We start from the raw sequence: 18835 nt of genomic DNA, 5'->3' as shown, positions 1-18835 counted from the left end.
ATCACCACTCGCTTATCACCACCAGCCCATGAAAAGCACCTATCCTTCAAACCATCTGCTCCTCCATCGCCCTGCTTTTCCCTTCTCTTGTGATCTCTCTGATCTGAGTTTGATTGGCAAAACTGACAAAATGAATAGCTTTGAACATGATCCTGCAGGGCCCTGAGCATCTTCAGCTCCCATTAAAGTCAATAGGAACAGGGGGTGCACAGCCCCAAGGTACTTGGCACTCTCTACTTTTAGACCCTTTTTAAGTAAGTGACAGTGTTTTATTGTAGCCTAGGTAACATTTCATTTTTTAAGACATACAACTGTTTCTGTAACTGACACAGTTTTTCCTGCAAGCTTAAGTTAGTAACAGGATTATACCATGTGTAGTTCAAATTAAGCATTCGACCAGCAGAAAGAACCTGGAAGGTCAGCACTAGCTGTGAGGGAAAGGACCACATAATAACATCTAAACCTTCTATAAACTATGACGCTCTCCTTAAAGTGTATTGATGTCAATGCCAAGATTTCTATCACCCTTTGGATTTTCACTTAAAGTATTCAAATAAAGAAAACCGAGAAACTCACTCTAATGCGGGTCTCAAAACTCTAACTTTTAATGCTTCCAATATTCGATTTAACTCCACAAATGGTTCTTTTTGACTTTGGTCTATAGAAAGACCAGATTCCTGAAAAACAAAGTCACACCTTTTAGTTACCAGAAAAATGGCCAGAAAAAGTCTACAAAGTAGTATCTCATTTTTGAAATTATTTACACTTTAATATTAATACTCCAGTTGAGCGTTTCAGCTAACAAAATTAAAGATGCTTGTCTGGGGTATAATTTCTACTTATTGGTAACATTAAACATCCTGAGCTATGGTTACCTGACAGAGCTCCTCAGCGACATCCAGCATTCCTTGTCGGAAAAAATGTTCAACCATCACCTCATTGAGAATTCGCTGGCTGTCAGCTTGCCAGCATCCATCTATCCCCACGCTGCTGATGTCGGAGTCAAAATTCTGAAACGTACAAATTAACATTTAATAGGCTGGAACAAGTAACTCCATGTAATTATTCTTTAATTAGGCAGAGACACCTATGTCTACACTCTGATGCTTTTTGCTTATTACTCAGCTGCCCTCAATTACCTCTCATTTTAAGAGAAACATACTTCGTTATCTTCTGTGTGCTGTAAGAAGAAATCCTTGGCTTGCTTGCTTGGAATCTAAAATTTATCCAATACAAGGAAATATGCTAGCAAATTACAAGTCTAGTTAATTAATAAAAGGATTTCCAGTCCATGATATGTCCTCGCAGAGAAGTGACAGCAGAGAAGAGTTTTCCGTATCTTCTAATCTGTCCCTCCACTGTCTCCCCTCTATCTGTTTGGGAAACTCTAGAACCCTGGTCAAGTTGTCAGGTGCTAGAACCTTGCATAAAGGCGCTACTGAGTTATGTTAATAGGTGGATCATTAGCTCCAACTGAGATATCAGGAAGACTATAGTATCTCTCTTGGTAGAGGAAATTAAGAGTATAGAGGCTGTCCTGCAGGGAAAGCTTAACCTGAGGCTGAGGTACGCTTTGTTGTTTTAGTTAACAATGAAGGCAAACCACAGAAAAGGGGTACATTTGGACTATAAACACTGGGCAGATACTCTGTTTAAAGTGGGAACTTCACATGCTTATTCTAGCCAATTTAAACTACTCATCCTTGCTTTCAACTACAGCTCCCCTTCACTTGCCAAAAATGCCCAGGGCCTAACTGATCTCTATATTTGGAGTCAGGAAGGAATTTTCCTCCAGGTCAGATTAGCAGAGACCGTTGGAGTTTTTTGCCTTCCTCTGCAGCATCGAGCACAGCTTGCTTACTGGTTTGAACTAGAGTAAACGGGGGATACTCTGTAACTTGAAGTCTTTAAACCAAGATTTGAGGATTTCAGTAACTCAGCAGAGGTTATGGACCTATTGCTGGAGGGAGTGGATCAGGTTCTGTGACCTGTGATGTGCAGGTCAGACTAGATGATCATGATGGTCCCTTCTGGCCTTAAAGTCTATGAATCTATGCCAGCTTCACTGTTCCCTTTATTTCCTGCACCAAATCTCATCTTCATGCCTTTTTCCCTGCTGCCCCCTACATATGGAACAACCTCCTTCGCTCAGTGCATAAGGCCTCAATCATCTCCTTCCGATCTTATAGACACAATCATTAGTGAGGAACAGAAACACTAGCCCTAAGTCAATCAACTGTCTTCTCCACCTTATTGTAAGAGGGGAGACATGGAGTGATACAGAAAGCTCAATATTAAAAATATAAAAGCTATGACCATTCATAAGTTATCTCACGTTTAACAAGAGTTTTGTCTTAGGTGTCTTACTTTGTAAATTCCGTGAGGTACAGACTTTGTTTGTTTGTTTGTTTGTTTGTTTTGAGCAGCCCTGAGCACCTTAGAGCTTAATAATAATAACACTCGTATCTGAAACAATCCTGTGAACCATGCGAGGATCATTTCCATCACTGATTCTGATGACAATTTCCCAACCACATTGTGACTAGACAGATGGAACCCTTTACAGCTGTGATATTTAATAAGCATTCAGGAGTTTGGTCTATCAGGGAGGAATGCACAGCTACAAATAAGCACTCAGATTGGTCCAATTCTGCTCAGGCTTCTGCTAAAGAACCTTATAGTCACAGTGGTTCTTCAAGAAAACTTGTCCATGTGGATTTCACTCTTTGTGAACATGCATACAAGATAAGATCTGTCCAATCCTGTAATGTCTATTAGGGTTGTGTCTATGCTCTAGATGTCCTCATGTCATCCCAAACCAGATACCATAAAGAGTGGGGCAGGTCAAACCATCCTTCAGTTCCTTTGCCAATACAGAATTCATGAGGAGTAGGACTTCATAGTAGTGGGGAAGGACGGTGAGTCATAGAAACCATGTGGACAACACATCTCAGAGAACCACAATTACTGTAGGGAAGTCATTGCTGTTTCTTCAAGTAATTGTCCACATGAATTCCACTCTTGGTGACTAATACACAGTTATCTGTTTGCCTGGAGGTGGGTAGTAGGAGTCCTACTTAAATGACTATGGGACAGCCCTACCAAAGAAGGCATCCCTCTAATGTGGCTGGGTGGATTTAATCTGGCTAATTCGTAATATGTCCTTTAACTCAGATAATCTGAGAAGATATTGCCTGACCTATAACCCTCTCTGCAGAGGTCACGAACTGTCTAGATGTGTCCTGTCCATGTAAAAACATAGTGCTCTTACTGCTGCAAGTGTGTGAAGATTGGCTTCTCTCAAGGTTAAGTGAGGCTTGGGGAAGAGAACTGGGAGACAAATGAACTGGTTTATATGGAATTCTGAAACAACCTTGGGAAAGAACATGGGATGAGGCCTGAGCGTGACCTTATGAAACATTGTATAAGGGGGATCCACCCTGAGGGCCTGAAGCTCCTCTACCCTTTGAGCTGATGTAATGGCTACAAAAAACGCAATCTTCATTGGTAGGTGGTATAGGGCAGGGGTTCTCAATCTTTTTCTTTCTGAGCCCCCCCACCCCACTCCAACATGCTATAAAAACTCCACAGCCCACCTGTGTCACAACAACTGGTTTTCTGCATATAAAAGCCAGGGCCAGCATTAAGTGGTAGCAAGCAGGGCAATTCCCTGGGGCCCCATGCCGCAGGGGCCCCCATGAAGCTAAGTTGCTCTGGCTTTGGCTTCAGCCCTATGCAGTGGGGCTTCGGCTTTCTGCCCTGGGTTCCAGCAAGTCTAACGCTGGCCCTCTTCGGAGGACCCCCTGAAACCTGCTCACAGCTCCCTAGGGGACACCAGGCCCTTGTCTGAGAACCACTTGTATAGGGAACAGGTCGCTAAGGGCTCAAGCTTGGGGAACTCATTGACTTTGATAATACTATAGTGAGATTCCAAATGGGAGAGGGCTCCTGAACCAGGAGAAAAATCATAAATTAGACCTTCAATTAATCAAGCCACTATAGGTAAGAACTTTCATTATGACCCTGGACAGTAGCAGATATTGCTGCTAGATGAACCCTTACTAAGCCAATAGAAAGCCAAGATTGTTTCAGGGCTAAAAATAGTATTGCTGTAGTGGGTGTTGTCAAGGGAGGCAGCAGCGCTGAGATACTCAAATAGAAAACCTTTTCCTAAGTCTGTCTTTCCTGCTTTGGAGGATAATGTTCCGAACTTCAGCTGAACACCTTCTTTCAGTGGACATCATCCAGCCAGCATCCAAGCTGTCAGTTGTAAAATATGACCATTGTTCTGCCACACTATATTGGGCATAGCACCATAAAGTGATCGGGTGCTGCGCGCGGAGAGATTCACCAGCTCGGAGGGGAGGGCATAGGCTGGGGAGGAGGAGGGCATACCTCAGTCCCAATGTTCAGGAAGTGAGAAAGGCATCAACAGTAAGCCTGGATTAGATCCCCTTTGGAACAGAACACATGGCATGTCCTATTCTGGTCTGTGACAAATAGGTCTATTTCGACTTGTGAAACACATTCTGTAAGCACTGGGTCCTTGATGACCAGTCGCGGTTATTAGGGAACTGTCTGCTGAGGTGCTCGGCTAGCAAGTTCTGAATGCCTGGCAGACACAAGGCGAGTGGTGTGATAGGGTGAAAAATACACCAACGCCAAAGTTTAACAACTTCCTGACAGAGTGGATAAGACCTGGCTCCTCATGGTCTGATGATATAGCGCATAGCCATGGGGTCAGCACTTGGATAATGGATCCCTGGAGTAAAAAGCAGAAATGCTCTGCATGCTAAAGGATGACTGTGACCCTAGGATGTTTATGTGCAGATAAGTTTCCTGAGGGGACCACAGGCCCAGAGTACAAAGATGGTTTAGGTGAGTTCCCCACCCCTGAGTGGAGGCATCTGTCACCACAGACTTGGTAGGTAAAGGTGCAGAGAAAGGTACTCTGTTCTGCACCACATGAGGGTCTTTCCACCAGAGAGAGGACTTCTTGTGGGACCATAACCATCACATCTGTGTGGTTTGAGTTGGGTAAATACAGCCATTTTAGCCACCCTTTTATAGAGCACAGGTGAAGTCTAGCAACATGTGTCACAGAGATACATGACGCCATATGTCCCATTAACTACTGACTTGCAGGAACTGGGTTGCATATCACATGGTACCCAGTAACACCAAAGTTCATAGGCATATGGGTAATGGACCAATGGAGGAGGATGCAAATCTCTATGAGATTCGTGCCTTTTCCTACTGAGAACAGTTCCTGGAATCCCTCTTGGATTCCCATTGCGACCCCATGGAGGTGAGTGGGAGATGAGTCCCTACTCTGCACTGATAGAGAGAATGAGGAGTACAGAGGTAGGGCAACACTTTCAGATGTACAAGGAAACTAATGATCCCTCTACTCAAATAGGGGATGGTGTTGGTACCACTCCAATATAGCGGATTTGGTGACCAATGGTATAGCCAGCACTCCTTTCAATCTCTCCAAAGGTGACTCTAGTACTAGACTCACAGCTAAATCACTCAGTACCATATATGTTCTAGGTACCAGTAGGGACAAAGCGCCAGAAGCCAGAGGAATAGCAGTCTGCAGGTACAGGGGGTACCACAAGCATTTATTTAACAGCTGGTCCCAAGAAACCTTGGTCAGACCAATGGCTGCCCTTCAAGTGCTTAGTCTGAGGGGAGTAAGACCCACGCTAACTTTTTGTCTGGACCTTGTAGGCAGCAAGGAGGGTGACCTACACTTTGGCTCGACTCTGGAGAGGCACTCCTTCCTGCCCCTTTCCAAAGCTGTCATCAAAAGGTATTGAAGTCAACGACTGGGGTCTCTAAATCGATGTTGCCCTGGAGCTCAAGATTGAATCATGGCTCACCGCAGCGCTCCTCAAAAAGGAACAAGCCTTCACTAGGTCCTTCTCTCCATGTGTGAAGAGGTCTTCATGGAGCACTGAAGAAGAAATAATTACAGATGGGTTTCCCAGGCCATTTGAATCCACTTGGAAAATGAGTGGTAGATGGAACAGCACTCTGGGATATGCCCCTCACCATCATTTAGAGGCCCAGCAGCCTCCCAAGAAGGGAAAGTTTTGACTGCTGGGGGTTATGCTGCTGCTATGATGGCTAGAACTCTTGTACAAGGGGGTCCCGAGCCTATTAAGTGATAAAAGGGGCAGGGGGGATTTTATGCCAATGGGTAAAATAGATCTACATTAACAACACTAACTAACTAACCATTATGACAGTGTTTATAGGAAACAAGAAAGCAAGCTGGCATTGTAGTGGTTCTGTCTCACTGGCACGGGTGGTAAGAAGGAACTGAGGGACAGCTGGGTGCACTCTGCTCTTTACACCCTCAGGTGGGAGTGTGCATGAGGGGAGAATACCTCAGGTGCAGGTGTGGCCCCAACAGACATTGCTGGCAAAAAGACTCTAGCCTCAGGCACATGCACACCAAGAATGGAATCCATATGGACAATCACTCAAAGAAGAACCTTTAGTTCATACTGAATGTGGTCAGAGGCTTACAGGTACTAGTATAGCACTCATAATGGAATGCCAAGCTTATATTTACCTGCACTCTGTCCCTTTAAGGCTATGCCCTCTCCCTTTAAGGGTTTGGAGTTCTGCTGATGAGGTTAAAGTGAACACAGTGGGGAACAGGACCAGCTCCAGTTTTCTGCCGCCCTAAGCGGCAAAAAAAAATCACCACTCTTCGGCGGCAATTCGGCGGCAGGTCCTTCCCTCCAAGAGGGACCCGCCACTGAATTGCCGCTGAAGACTCGGACGTGCCACCCCAATAGTGGCCGGAGGGCCGCCCCTTGGTATTGGCCGCCCCAAGCACCTGCTTCTTTAGCTGGTGCCTGGAGCCGGCCCTGGTGGGGAAGCAAGATGTGATCCCAGGAGGATTGCTCCTTCAGTGAGATTGAACATTTACAAGCTGTGTTTGTTTGGGGGGTTGTAGATATTATGTTTAATAAAACCCTAGTTTTAAAACCATTCCTGGTCTGGGAGTGTAACATGAGAATAGTCACTCCTAGACTATTATCTCATCTCATTTGCCTACTTACTCCCATGTTAGTAACTACATGCATATCTCAACTCCCTCACCTTTTAGCTATTTTAATTACTGTTAAGGCAACACTTAGTTTTGAAATAACATCTCGTTCATAAACCTTGCAACTCTTTTCAAAGCCACTTAGTGCTGCATGTATCTGGCTATTCTGTCAGATAGCTATAACTCCCTAATCTGAACTCACTATGGATTCATTGCACACCAAATTCCATCAAAATCTGAGCTTGTTGAGCAGGAAATACTGGTTGATTTGAAACAATAGATATCACTGTGATGTAACATTCAACTAAAATTAGTTCCAATAAATATTGGAAGCCTCATTCTAATCTTGAAGCCCACGACAAATTCATGTGAGATACACTTGTTCACATCTGATCATATCTTAACAAGAACATGATGACCTTCAAAACACCAATCACATTGTCATGGGGTTTTATTCTATCTGTAAAAATAAAGATGAAAATGAAGATGCTGCTGGAAGACTATTGTAAATACAAAACCTACATCTTGTGAATGACAGTAAAAGACTCATTTGTCGGGTTCTAATGAGGATTTTATTTATTGACAGCAAAAGTTTGTCTAGTATTTGTCTGGAAGCCATGAGGGATCCACACACTAGATCAATTATATCTAATTTCTTTGACTTGTTTTAAAACTTAAGTATATTATGTGGGGAGACTTTAATTTAAATTGGTTATGGAACCCTAATAAGCCAATAGATACTTCACTAAACAGAATCAGGTTTGTTTGAAATCATTATCTTAATCAGTGCAGGTGGATAGATTAGATGAACCCCATAAGACCTTCTTCAACCTGACCATCCATGAAATCATTATGTTCCACTTTATACAATGGATTTTGTCAATAGCCCAAGAAGGATTAGAATATATTTTCTGTAGTTTATTTGTCTAGGGAAATTCTCAGCAGATGCAGCTCCTGTTTTCTATCCAGTTTTCCAGCTGTATGGACTGAAGCTTTTGGTTCAAGTGACTTGCACAAGATCTCACAGAAAGTCTGTGTTTCAAGGCATGATCTTGCAAAGTGCCAAATAACATGGAAGAAGTGTTTGTGCCCTGAACTCCCGGTGATGTTGATGAGAGTTGAGGTTGCTCAGAATATCACAGGACTGAACTTTCAGCTATGGGTCCTTACTGGCAATCCTGCACCCACTGTGGGCACAGACCAGATGAACTTGTTGATGTCTTTCCACTTCTTGTTTCTGTCAGTCTCTAAAATGTGGTTCCTACAGTTTAATAAAACTTTTATTTATATTGTCCATTTTTAAAATACTGGGCAAATTTAATTTGCAAAAGTGACAATAAAACTGTTGGGAAACTACACGAGTGAATAACTGAAACAGTTATTTGGAAACAAAAGACCATGTCTAATTTTATGAAATACCTAAATGTCAGGCAGGTTATACCTCTTATTTTTTGTTACTACAAACAATTTCCCAATTGTTTCACTCACTACTCAAGTCCATCTAAATTACACTGCTATTATTTAGTGCTATTCCATTTTACCAGAGCAACTAAATAGAAAAAGAACCTAATCAAATTCAGAATGGTTCATATGAAGTCCATCTGTTAAATCAAAAGAGGACTGAAAGTTACAAGTTTCAAACTCAAGACAAGATTAAACAGATTTATAGCAGGTTTCAAGCTAGTAATAAGGATGCATTGCTTTTACTCTAGTTAATTGATTTAGATACAGTCGCTAGGATCATGAACAGATGTATCCTTAAGCTTTGAATATCACACTGATGCTTGAATTAGCACTGTTGGTATTAAGCCATCCATTCTTTTTTAGATCTATATGATAGCTAAATACAGGGAAAACAAACCAAAAAAATCACAATAGTTGCACAGATATTCCACCCAATAATGCAGTGTGCTGTGTATTGCGATTGTTAGTGCACTCTGCTCTACTAAATTAAAACTTAATAGATTAGATGTCTTGTTTAAACCTGGTTATGAAAGATAAAAGATTAATCCTTACATTGTATAGCTGGGTTGGTTCTTTAGAGGCAAGAGACATATTCACAGAGGTCTCATTTATAAAAGGATTGTCTGCTGTCTACCAACTCTATGTCTGTCACTGTGTTTAAGAAATCTGTCAGTACATACAATCTGAGATCTAAACATGTCTAAATATTAAATCATAAAACAAACGAAATCTGAAAAAAGGGTTTGGGGGATTTTTTGTTTTGTTTTGTTTATTACAGATGCTCTTACACAGAGATTTATCTTCCACGGGAGATGCTTCACAATATTGTTTCATGGAAGAGGGTGGTTTGAGGGTTTACAAATGGCATCAATTGCTGAGAGAGAGAATTCTGGTACCTTTTCGAAGGGATATTGAAGTCTATCCTACAGTAACTTGTGGAGCTCCCAGAAATCCTTGAAGTTGGAATTTGTATCAGAATGTCTCATCAGAAAAGGTTCAACTATGATTAATTTTTGTGCTCTCTTTATTAAGTACACAAAAGCATCATATTAATAACCCTGATCCGGTGGGGTGCTCAGCATCCTGTATTCTCACTGAGAGTGATCAGCACCTCACAGGACCAAGCCCTCAGTGAAGTGAGTAAAAGCAAACTAGAAAAAAAAAATCATTCAAAAATGCCTTTCTTGATAAAGCTGTTCCAGATTAACAGGTCTCCTAAAACAGGATACAGCTGTCTAAACGTCTGTTACCAGTGATAAGACAGAAAGAAGACACGTTTCTTAGCTAGAAGATTTCTATTAATCCTGTTAGCATCTTGCTATATTACTATAATACGTTGAACCATCTCAGATTCATGGATGATATTGTGTTGATTGCAGAAAATACTATCAAACTACAAAAAATGCTATGAGATTGCAACACAAAAAGCAGCCAAGTCGGACTGAAAATTAACTGTTTCAAAACAAAATTTATGCAGTTTGATACCTTGCCAGAAACCCAAATAACAATCAAGGGAGAACAAACAGAAGTTGGGCAATATGTCTATTTGGGCCAAGAAATGAACATGCGCCACGATCAGAAAGGGGAACTCTTGCGAAGAAAGAAAGCAGGTTGGTGTGCATTCAATTCTATCAATGATGTTCTCCAAGGAAAAAAATCAACAAGGCAACACGCACCAGCCTCTTCAACTTAACAGTACTGCCAGCAATGTTGTACGGCAATGAAACATGGGCGCTGACAAAGACAGAGGAGCAGCAACTGTCTGTCTCAGAGAGGGTGATGGAAAGAAGAATTCTGGGAAATTCAATCCTCGATCAAGTCCCCAGTGAAGTGATCAGACAGCACAGTGGAGTGCAGGACGTTGCTGTTGAGAGCAGGCATAGTAAAATGCGATGGGCCAGACATATAGTGAGGCTCACTGACAATTGATGGACTGCAGCTGTCGCCAACTGGTACCCACGGGAACTGAAACGGCCACTTGGCCGACCTCCAGAGAGATGGGAAGATTTTATCGTGAAAAGACATGGCTGCACATGGAGAAGGAAGGCCAGGATATGAGAACAATGGAAGACGTATTGTGTCGGCGTAATCTATACAAGGGCTGAATGACTGATCGATTAAGATGATCAAGGTGACATTGAACTATTAATCCTATATATGCTAATGGGCATTTTTTTCTTGTTAATATGCTTGAAAGGGGGACAGTCTCCATACAGAGTGGTCTGAACTTTCAGAAGATTAGTTTATACACAGGGATAAAATCCTGGCGCTGCTGAAGTCCATGGAATTTTTCCAATTATTGGGCCAGGATTTAATCCCAACCTTCTGATTCCAAATATAGCAGGGTTGACTATATACTATAAAATACAGGAGAAAAAATACTTAACAAGTTTCAACACAATAAAACTCATAACGTAAATACCTTATCAATGGCTTTTCCGACTCGGGAAACGCTGCTGTGAATGTCTTTATGATCTGAGGCCAATTTCTGAACTGTGTCTTTTATTCTTTTACAGCACTGTGTCATAACAAGGGAAATGGTCCCTGACAAGGCTCCATCTTGGTCTAGGCAGAAGACAAGAAAATTGATTACAAACTTTATTATAAACAAATGATAATGCTAAATCCTTCCCAAATAGATGAAGATAATAAAAGATGAAAATGGTACTGGAAGAGTGAAAAGCTCTGAAAAAAAAAAAAGTCAAAAGCCAATCTTTAGAAAGTGTAGGCAAAGTATCATCAGCTAAACACCGTTTTAAAAAAAATAAAACCTATAGGATATGGGATAACTTCATTAAGATGCCAGTCCCAGTTTTGCTATGGCAGGTACAAATTCTCCTGAATGGAATAACAGTTTCTTTTAAATTGATGAATTCAAGGTTAACGATAAATTGGACTTTCTAGTGCCTTTCACCAGAGGATCTCAAAGCACTAACATTAAACCAAACCTTCCTCACAGAACGGACTGGGGTATCATTTCTACCCTCACCGTAGGATCAGCATTCATTTGTGCAGTTCTTTGAGGATGTACTAGGGCTAGGCATTACATTATTGTATGCGCGCACACGCACACACACACAGAGTCCAGGATTAGAACTTAGAGACTCAATTCATTGTTGCCCTGCACCTTATATAGCTATGTACACCAGTGCAAAGTGAGTGCCCAGTATTACTACTCTGATTTGGTAGCATATTACATTCAAAACAAAGTGCAAAGCAATACAATTCAGGTTCTAAATCTTCTAACTCACAATCCCATGTCTAAGGGCTGGTCTACACTACGGGGGAAAATCAATCTGATACGCAACTTCAGCTACGTGAATAACGTAGCTGAAGTCGAAGTATCTAAGATCGAATTACTCACCGTCCTCAAGGCGCGGGATTGATGTCCGCGGCTCCCCCTGTCGATTCCGCAACTTCGTTCAGGTTGGTGAAGTTACGGAATCGATACAAGTGCATTCGGGGAGTTGATATATCGCGTCTAGATGAGACGAGATATATCGATCCCCGAGCAATCGATTGCTACCCACCGATACGGCAGGTAGTGAAGACGTACCCTAAATAATTAAACCAACAGGTCTCAAATACTGATTCAAAGAGCAGAGTTGGGCCATGGAGCACAAGCTGGTGGCCCACAAAGAACTGTCTCGTCACACTGTGCTGGATTTCCTCATTTCCAGTTGCTAAATCACTTGTGACAGCTAAAAACACATTGTTCCTTTCCAGATAGTCCATTGCATCAGTTTCAATAGCTGCCACAGGAATGTTATGGGATCACCCGTGGGAGAGGAGGAGACACACTCTATGTATAAAATAATAAATATGAAAATGTTTGAGAACCCCTAAACTTAATCCCAGTATCTCTCAGGCAACTCACACTGTCTATGCCTCAGTTTCCCTATGGGTTAAACAGTCACAGATGGAGAAACGGACTTTTTCTCTTCAGTGTTCTGCTTCAGTCCCACTTTCGGATCCCAGATTCAGGAATACTTTCTCCTCCAGTCTTGTGTCAGAACCTATTGCTAATGAGAGGATTTTTCTCATCACTGCTTCCGCCCAGATCATTCTACGAGTTACATCACTCAATCAGGCACATGCTCAAGTCTGTGTTAAAATATCCCTCAGGTACTGTACACAGTGATGGTTGAAGTAAACAACCAGTTCAAGAATAGTTTTCTTAACAGTCCTAGCTTCCCATAAATCCTTCCCAGGAGAAATATTTAAAAGGATGAGATCCTAATAGTTCCACAATATTTAATAAAACAAGGATCAAGAAGCAACCCCTAATCTCAATTGCTATTCTTTTATCATTCTACGTCCTGAATTACTGTTGGTTGGAGCAGAGTGTTACTCAGCCAGTTTCTCTTCTGATATTTCAGGCATTACAACATGCACAACAAACTGCCATCACAGGAGTTGCAAGTGTGGCGAGAGGAGAAACAAAATGCAACTACCATGATAAAATGCTTTTTGAGGAAAAACCCTATCTAAAGATAGTTTTAATTAAGATACATTATAGCTCAAAGATAGCTCATCATGGAATAGGGATTATAAATTTTAATTCTACAGTATGCGACAATACATTCATGTAATGTTCAAGAAAAGTTTTGTAAATGAGTTCCAATAGTTCATGGATTAGGGACCCAATCTAATGGGGTTCCACATTCTTCTGTACAGATTATTTAAATTAATCTTTCTATCTACCCAATGGGACTCAGTGCTCAGTCTAGAAGATACCATCGGAGATGCTTAGTTTTGCAGTTCTCAAACTGTGGATTTGTGTCTCCAGAGAACATGCTTGTTAACCGGAAAAATGTCTTTAAATAAACAAATAATATATAGAGGTGAGACATAACAGACCTCAACCCTATTGTCCCTCTGCAAATTTGTTTTCACAGAGTCAATCCCTTACCTCTCTCTAAAAGTGCAACGTTTCAAAAAGCTCAATGAATAGAAGGTTATTGGGGGCGGAATAGATCTGGACAAGGAGAAGAAGTCTGGAGATAAATGTGAGAAGTGATGGACATGTGCTTGTTTTGTTGAAGTATTATATGTTTGCAGTTGGAGAAAAAAAATCCAGAATACTTAATGTTGTTGTTTTAGTTAAATAAAACAATCTAAATGTCTGTCTGGTGATGTTCTCCTCCTAATACAGCATGGCAAGAAAATCCTCCAAATATTAATGATTAACCTGTTGATTTGGAAATAGTTCACGTCCCAATGACTTCATAAATATCTGCTTCAATTACCTTTGATAAATGAAATAACCAAACAATCATTCATTTTCTGATATCGCTGTAAAAGTAATCTGAAAAGTTTTCAAAATAACTGTTTAAAAATGTATAGTGTGTACCTTCCAAAAATGAAACCTACATCTATCTCTGAGTTGTGAAGAATATGTATTAAGGTTATAACAACCAACACGAATGCACTTTTATGTAGAAAAGCCATGATTAAATCAAGTCTTCCTGACTAGTGATTTAAATCAATTTGATTTAAATCAAATCCACCCTGGACTCAGTACAAACTAAAATTTCATACAATAACTTGTTTATACTACTGTATATACTATACATTGAACTGTAGGTACAATATTTATATTCCAATTGATTATAATTATGTGGTAAAAATGAGAACGTAAGCAATAAGATAAATTACTAATAACAAGAACAAAGCTTGAACACCTTGTTCTATTTAAAAAGTTATAAATAACTAGTGAAAATTAAATTGGAAATTTTGCTATCCAAAAAGGTTGCTTTATAATGTCCCCAAACTGTCTGAAGCTGCACAGTAAACACCTCTTACTTTATTCCAAAGTGTTTACTAAGCAATGGCAATATTCACATTCACATTGCTCACTCATTAGGTACCAACAACATACATGGCTCTTTTCAAAATATGAAAAAAGATAGCACCAGCCTTGCTAAAGGTCTAGAAAAGAAGCACAGTGGGGACACAGTCACAGAACAGTAAAGACATACAAGAGTGTTTTGTTTTTTGAACAGGTAAGAGGCTTGGATCCCACAGAGGGATCCTTCTAGGCTGATCTTTCTGGCTAAGCAGAACCTCCCTGAGGTCAATGAGACCCACTGTAAGCAGGAGGGTCATACCACACAACTCTCCTTGGAGGATAAGAGTCTTAATTTCTAAGATGTATATTTTATTGATTGTCTTTAACATATCATTATTGTCGGTGCATTTCAAGGTACTGGAGTGCTTGGTCCTACAGCTCATATTACCTGATGTGGAGAGAATTTTGAGCCCTCACCAAGCTGTCTTTCACAGAGGCCATAGCACATGCAATCAAGTACTTGCACTGACCACATCTGTTCAAATGGCTTCCAGAGAAACCTGAAGACGGGTGCTGTTTTCATTGATCTTACAGCGGCGTACAATAAGATATGGCACACTGGCCTGCTCGTGAAGGTATCATGGGGTCCTGCTACCTTGGGTCACAGGCATCGTTGAACTGTTCCTCCATGATATGCAGTTCAGAGTCCATATGGGAGAGAAGACGAGTGCTTGGAGACAACAGAACAATGGGTTATCCCAGGGCTCTGTGCTTTCTCCAACCCTGTTCAACCTTTACATCGATGACCTGCCAACAACAGAGTCACAAAAGTTCATTTAGGCAGACGACATCTGTTTCGGTACCCAGGCCTGGACGTTTCATGAGCTTGATGCCACCTTAAACCGGGACATGATAAAGTTAGCTGACTATTGTAAGACTTGGCACCTCCAGCCAAGCATCATAGAAACAATCTCCACTTTGTTCCATCTTCATCAAGCCAGCGCAACCTGAAAACTGAATGTTTATCTGAATGGTTAGACGGTGAAGCATGAAGTAGAACCGTTCTACCTAGGTGTGACCTTACACCACACACTGAGCTACCATGCCCATCTGAAGAAGACAGCAGCTAAAGTTAAGAGGCGCAACAATCTTCTTAGAAAACCGTCAGGTTTGTCATGGGGTGCTCGTGCTCCAACTCTGTGGACGTCAGCTCTTGCCACCTCGAATTTGGTGGCAGAGTACTGCACACCAGTTTGGAGTTGACCATTACACACCAAACTGGTGAATACACAGTTACACACCGCCAAGTGTATAATCTCCGGCACCCTGCGTCCGACTCCACTCCCCTGGCTCCCAGTTCTGAGCAATAATTCTCCTCCTCCTATCAGACGAGAGGTTCCAACTGGCCAGTTATTGGAGAAAGTAGGTGCCAACTAAAGCTTGCTGCTGCACAACCACCTTTTTAAACCACCAGCTGCACGTCTGCCATCACGTCGCCCATTATGGTTTCATCTGCCATGCCAGGATGTTAGGGCGGTAACACTCTGGCCAGAGGAATGGATATCTGTTATAAATCCCAACCAGTCCCTCGTTGCCAACCCCACAATTTGCCCGCCTGGTTTTGACCTGCCCAGGTGCCAATGTTTGAATAGGTTCTGGATCGGGCACGGTCTCTGTGCAGCCAACTAGTATCACTGGGACCTTCGTAACAGCCCTTTGTGCAGCTGCGGCACAACACAGCCGACGACGCACATTGTCGATGAATGCCTGCTGACCAGGTTCAGCGGTGGCCTAGAAGAACAGCATCACACCACCGAAGAGGCCATCACTTGGCTAGACAACTATGCACACGCTAAATAATAAACAAACATACAAAGTGCTGGCCACTTAGTCAAACCGTTTTGTACAACAAAAAAATTCTTTGAATTGTGGACCGATAAAAGAGGGTGCAGAAGGAACAGATTTAATTTAATTTTTACCTGCCTGGACAACTTGAAAAAAATATGAGGGATTATTAAAAACGTACTTCCAAAGAAGAAGATTCTCTAAAGAATTATTTCCTGGTAGATAATGCCACTAGGAATTTCTGATCCACCAACCCTTGAAAAAATGTACAGCTGGAACAAGAGGATCAACAGCTGTTCAAGAACTTCTCACAGAATGAAGACTCTACTGCCTATATTGGACTGGACTTCTACAAATACCTAAATTGTAAGATCATCAGAACAGGGCCTGCCTGTATAGTCTCTCTGTAAACTGCCATATATAAATAACAGCCCTGATCCTGCCAACATCTAACTTTACTCACATGAGTAATCCCACTGACATCAATGCAAGTAAAGTTATGCAGCTGCATTTACATGGGACTAGAACAAACAAATACAACTCTTGGAACTAAACAAAAGTGGATTCTTGAGCACAGCGACAGTAAATACAGGACTGGGAGCCAGGAATGCCCAGATCCTAATCACATATCTATCACTCACTTCTTTTCTGGCAGTGGGTAAATCACATGACTTGTCTCACCACTCCCTCCCATTACATGTACAAATACTGAGTTACTTACCTCTCAGGGATTTTGCAAGATTTACATGTTCACGTTTAAAAAGAGCTGGTATATGACATGCTGAAAGTGCTAAATATTATTTGCAAATATAATACTTAGGGGGCTATGTTTATCTTCATCTGAAGCCCCATTAAATCTAGCCCAGAAAATCCAATAAATCTGTTGTTTATGTCACCCAGCCTGGCTTTTATGACTGCTCTTTCAATAGCAGTGACTAATCTCATTATTACTCAATGCAAAAGAATAAAGATATAAACATATTGACAAATATAAAGATGACACAGCAGAATCTCCTAACCAGGAATAAATGTTTTTAGTCATTAAAGAATGAGTAGGCGTACCCAAAATGGACCAATGTCTGTCCCAACTCAGCCCCACAACCAGAAGTCCTAACCTCCTCCATCACCCAAATAAGGCTATGTTTATGCTATAGTTAGACCCAGGATAGCAACAAAGTTGTTTAAGTTCAGAGGGTAGCAGAAATCTGCATATTTTCCCTGAATGAGCATGAAGAAGGATTGCTTCTTTCTTTTAACTGGTCAGGGAAACAGAAAAATGCCCCTGTCCTTGCAGTATGCAGAAGTTGGTCTAATAAAATATATTACCTCACCCACCTTGTCTCCCTGTCCTAGCAGGTCAGGAAAACTCTGCTAGAACCCCACACTACTACTAGCAACAATGGTGCTCAAATACTCCTGTTAGCATGTTGTTAACTATAAAGTGTGGACAGGGTCTAAATTTAAACATGGTTGTAACCTCTTCACTAAACTGTTGTGAGTCACGTTTCCCCCTACAAGGGCATTTAATACCATCTCAGAAACTGTAAACAAAGGCTTGTTTCCCTTTACGAACACTGTATAGGCAAGAGAAAGGAAGAAAAGGAAAGAAGGAAGTTTGTCTAAAAACAGTTTCCTTTAACTTTTACATGTTTTGACTGGCTGGGAATTTTCCCCTTTTACACTCTGTTTATGAAATCGCTAATTCATTTTCCTTGAGTGCTTAAAAATCACAGCGTCTGGGGGTGATGAGGCCAAGAAGTGGGGGGCGGAAGGGGGAAAGACACCGCAGCCCCGGGGAGTTGTTCCAAATGGGGAAGGGGCGATGGTGGTAGTAGTGGTGGTGAAGGGGGCTGCTGGGGCTGGGAAAAGGGGGCCCAAGGAGAAGCCAGACCGGACTTTGGGGGTAGAGGGGGGAGAAGCTGGGGGCTCTGGGTCTCTGTGGGGACAGGGGGTGTGAGCAAACACAGAGAAAGTGGAACCCCAAAGCTTCTTAGAGATATGTCTTGGGAAGGGGTCTGAAGAGAAGCCAAGATTGGGGGATCACTCGAGTGAGTGGCCGAGAAGCCGGGATCGGGGAGGGGAGCAGATGGGGGACCAAAGAGAACCGGGATGGGGGGGTGAAGGGGCTGAGAAGCCGGGATCGGGGGAGCCTGGGGAGAACTGGGATCGGGGGGCGGAGGGGGGACTAGGAGAACCGGGATCTGGGGGGGAAAGGGGGCTAGGAGAACCAGGATCTGGGGGGCAAAGGGGGGCTAGGAGAACTGGGATCTGGGGGGAGTTTGGGGAGAACCAAGATCTGGGGGGGAAAGGAGGGCTAGGAGAACCGGGATCTGGGGGCGGGGAAAGGAGGGCTAGGAGAACCGGGATCTGGGGGGAGTTTGGGGAGAACCGGGATCGAGTTTGGGGAGAACCGGGATCTGGGGGAGAAAGGGGGACTAGGAGAACCGGGATCTGGGGGGAAGGGGAGCACCGGGATCTGGGGGGGGAAGGGGCGCTAGGAGAACCGGGATCTGGGGGGGAAAGGGGCGCTAGAAGAACTGGGATCTGAGGGGAAGGGGAGCACCGGGATCTGGGGGGGGAAGGGGCGCTAGGAGAACCGGGATCTGGGGGGAAGGGGAGCCTGGGGAGAACCGGGATCTGGGGGGAGTTTGGGGAGAACCGGGATCTGG

General features: G+C 42.5%; 1 protein-coding gene across 1 annotated transcript in view; it reads right to left on the bottom strand.

Moving 5' to 3' along the window:
* The window catches only part of RMND5A (required for meiotic nuclear division 5 homolog A), a 37243-nt gene that overhangs the window by 17990 nt on the left and 418 nt on the right, over positions 1-18835 (bottom strand). The window contains exons 2-4 of the mRNA XM_050943411.1: positions 10953-11095; positions 876-1010; positions 577-677 (exon numbers count right to left, since the gene is read on the bottom strand). Coding sequence (XP_050799368.1) covers positions 577-677; positions 876-1010; positions 10953-11095 — 379 coding nt within the window. The remainder of the gene's footprint in view (positions 1-576; positions 678-875; positions 1011-10952; positions 11096-18835) is intronic.

The sequence above is a fragment of the Gopherus flavomarginatus genome, chromosome 3 (assembly GCF_025201925.1).
Source record: "Gopherus flavomarginatus isolate rGopFla2 chromosome 3, rGopFla2.mat.asm, whole genome shotgun sequence".
Taxonomy (NCBI): Eukaryota; Metazoa; Chordata; order Testudines; family Testudinidae; genus Gopherus; species Gopherus flavomarginatus.
Note: the sequence above shows the minus strand (reverse complement) of the source record. Positions and strands in the feature narration are given on the sequence as shown.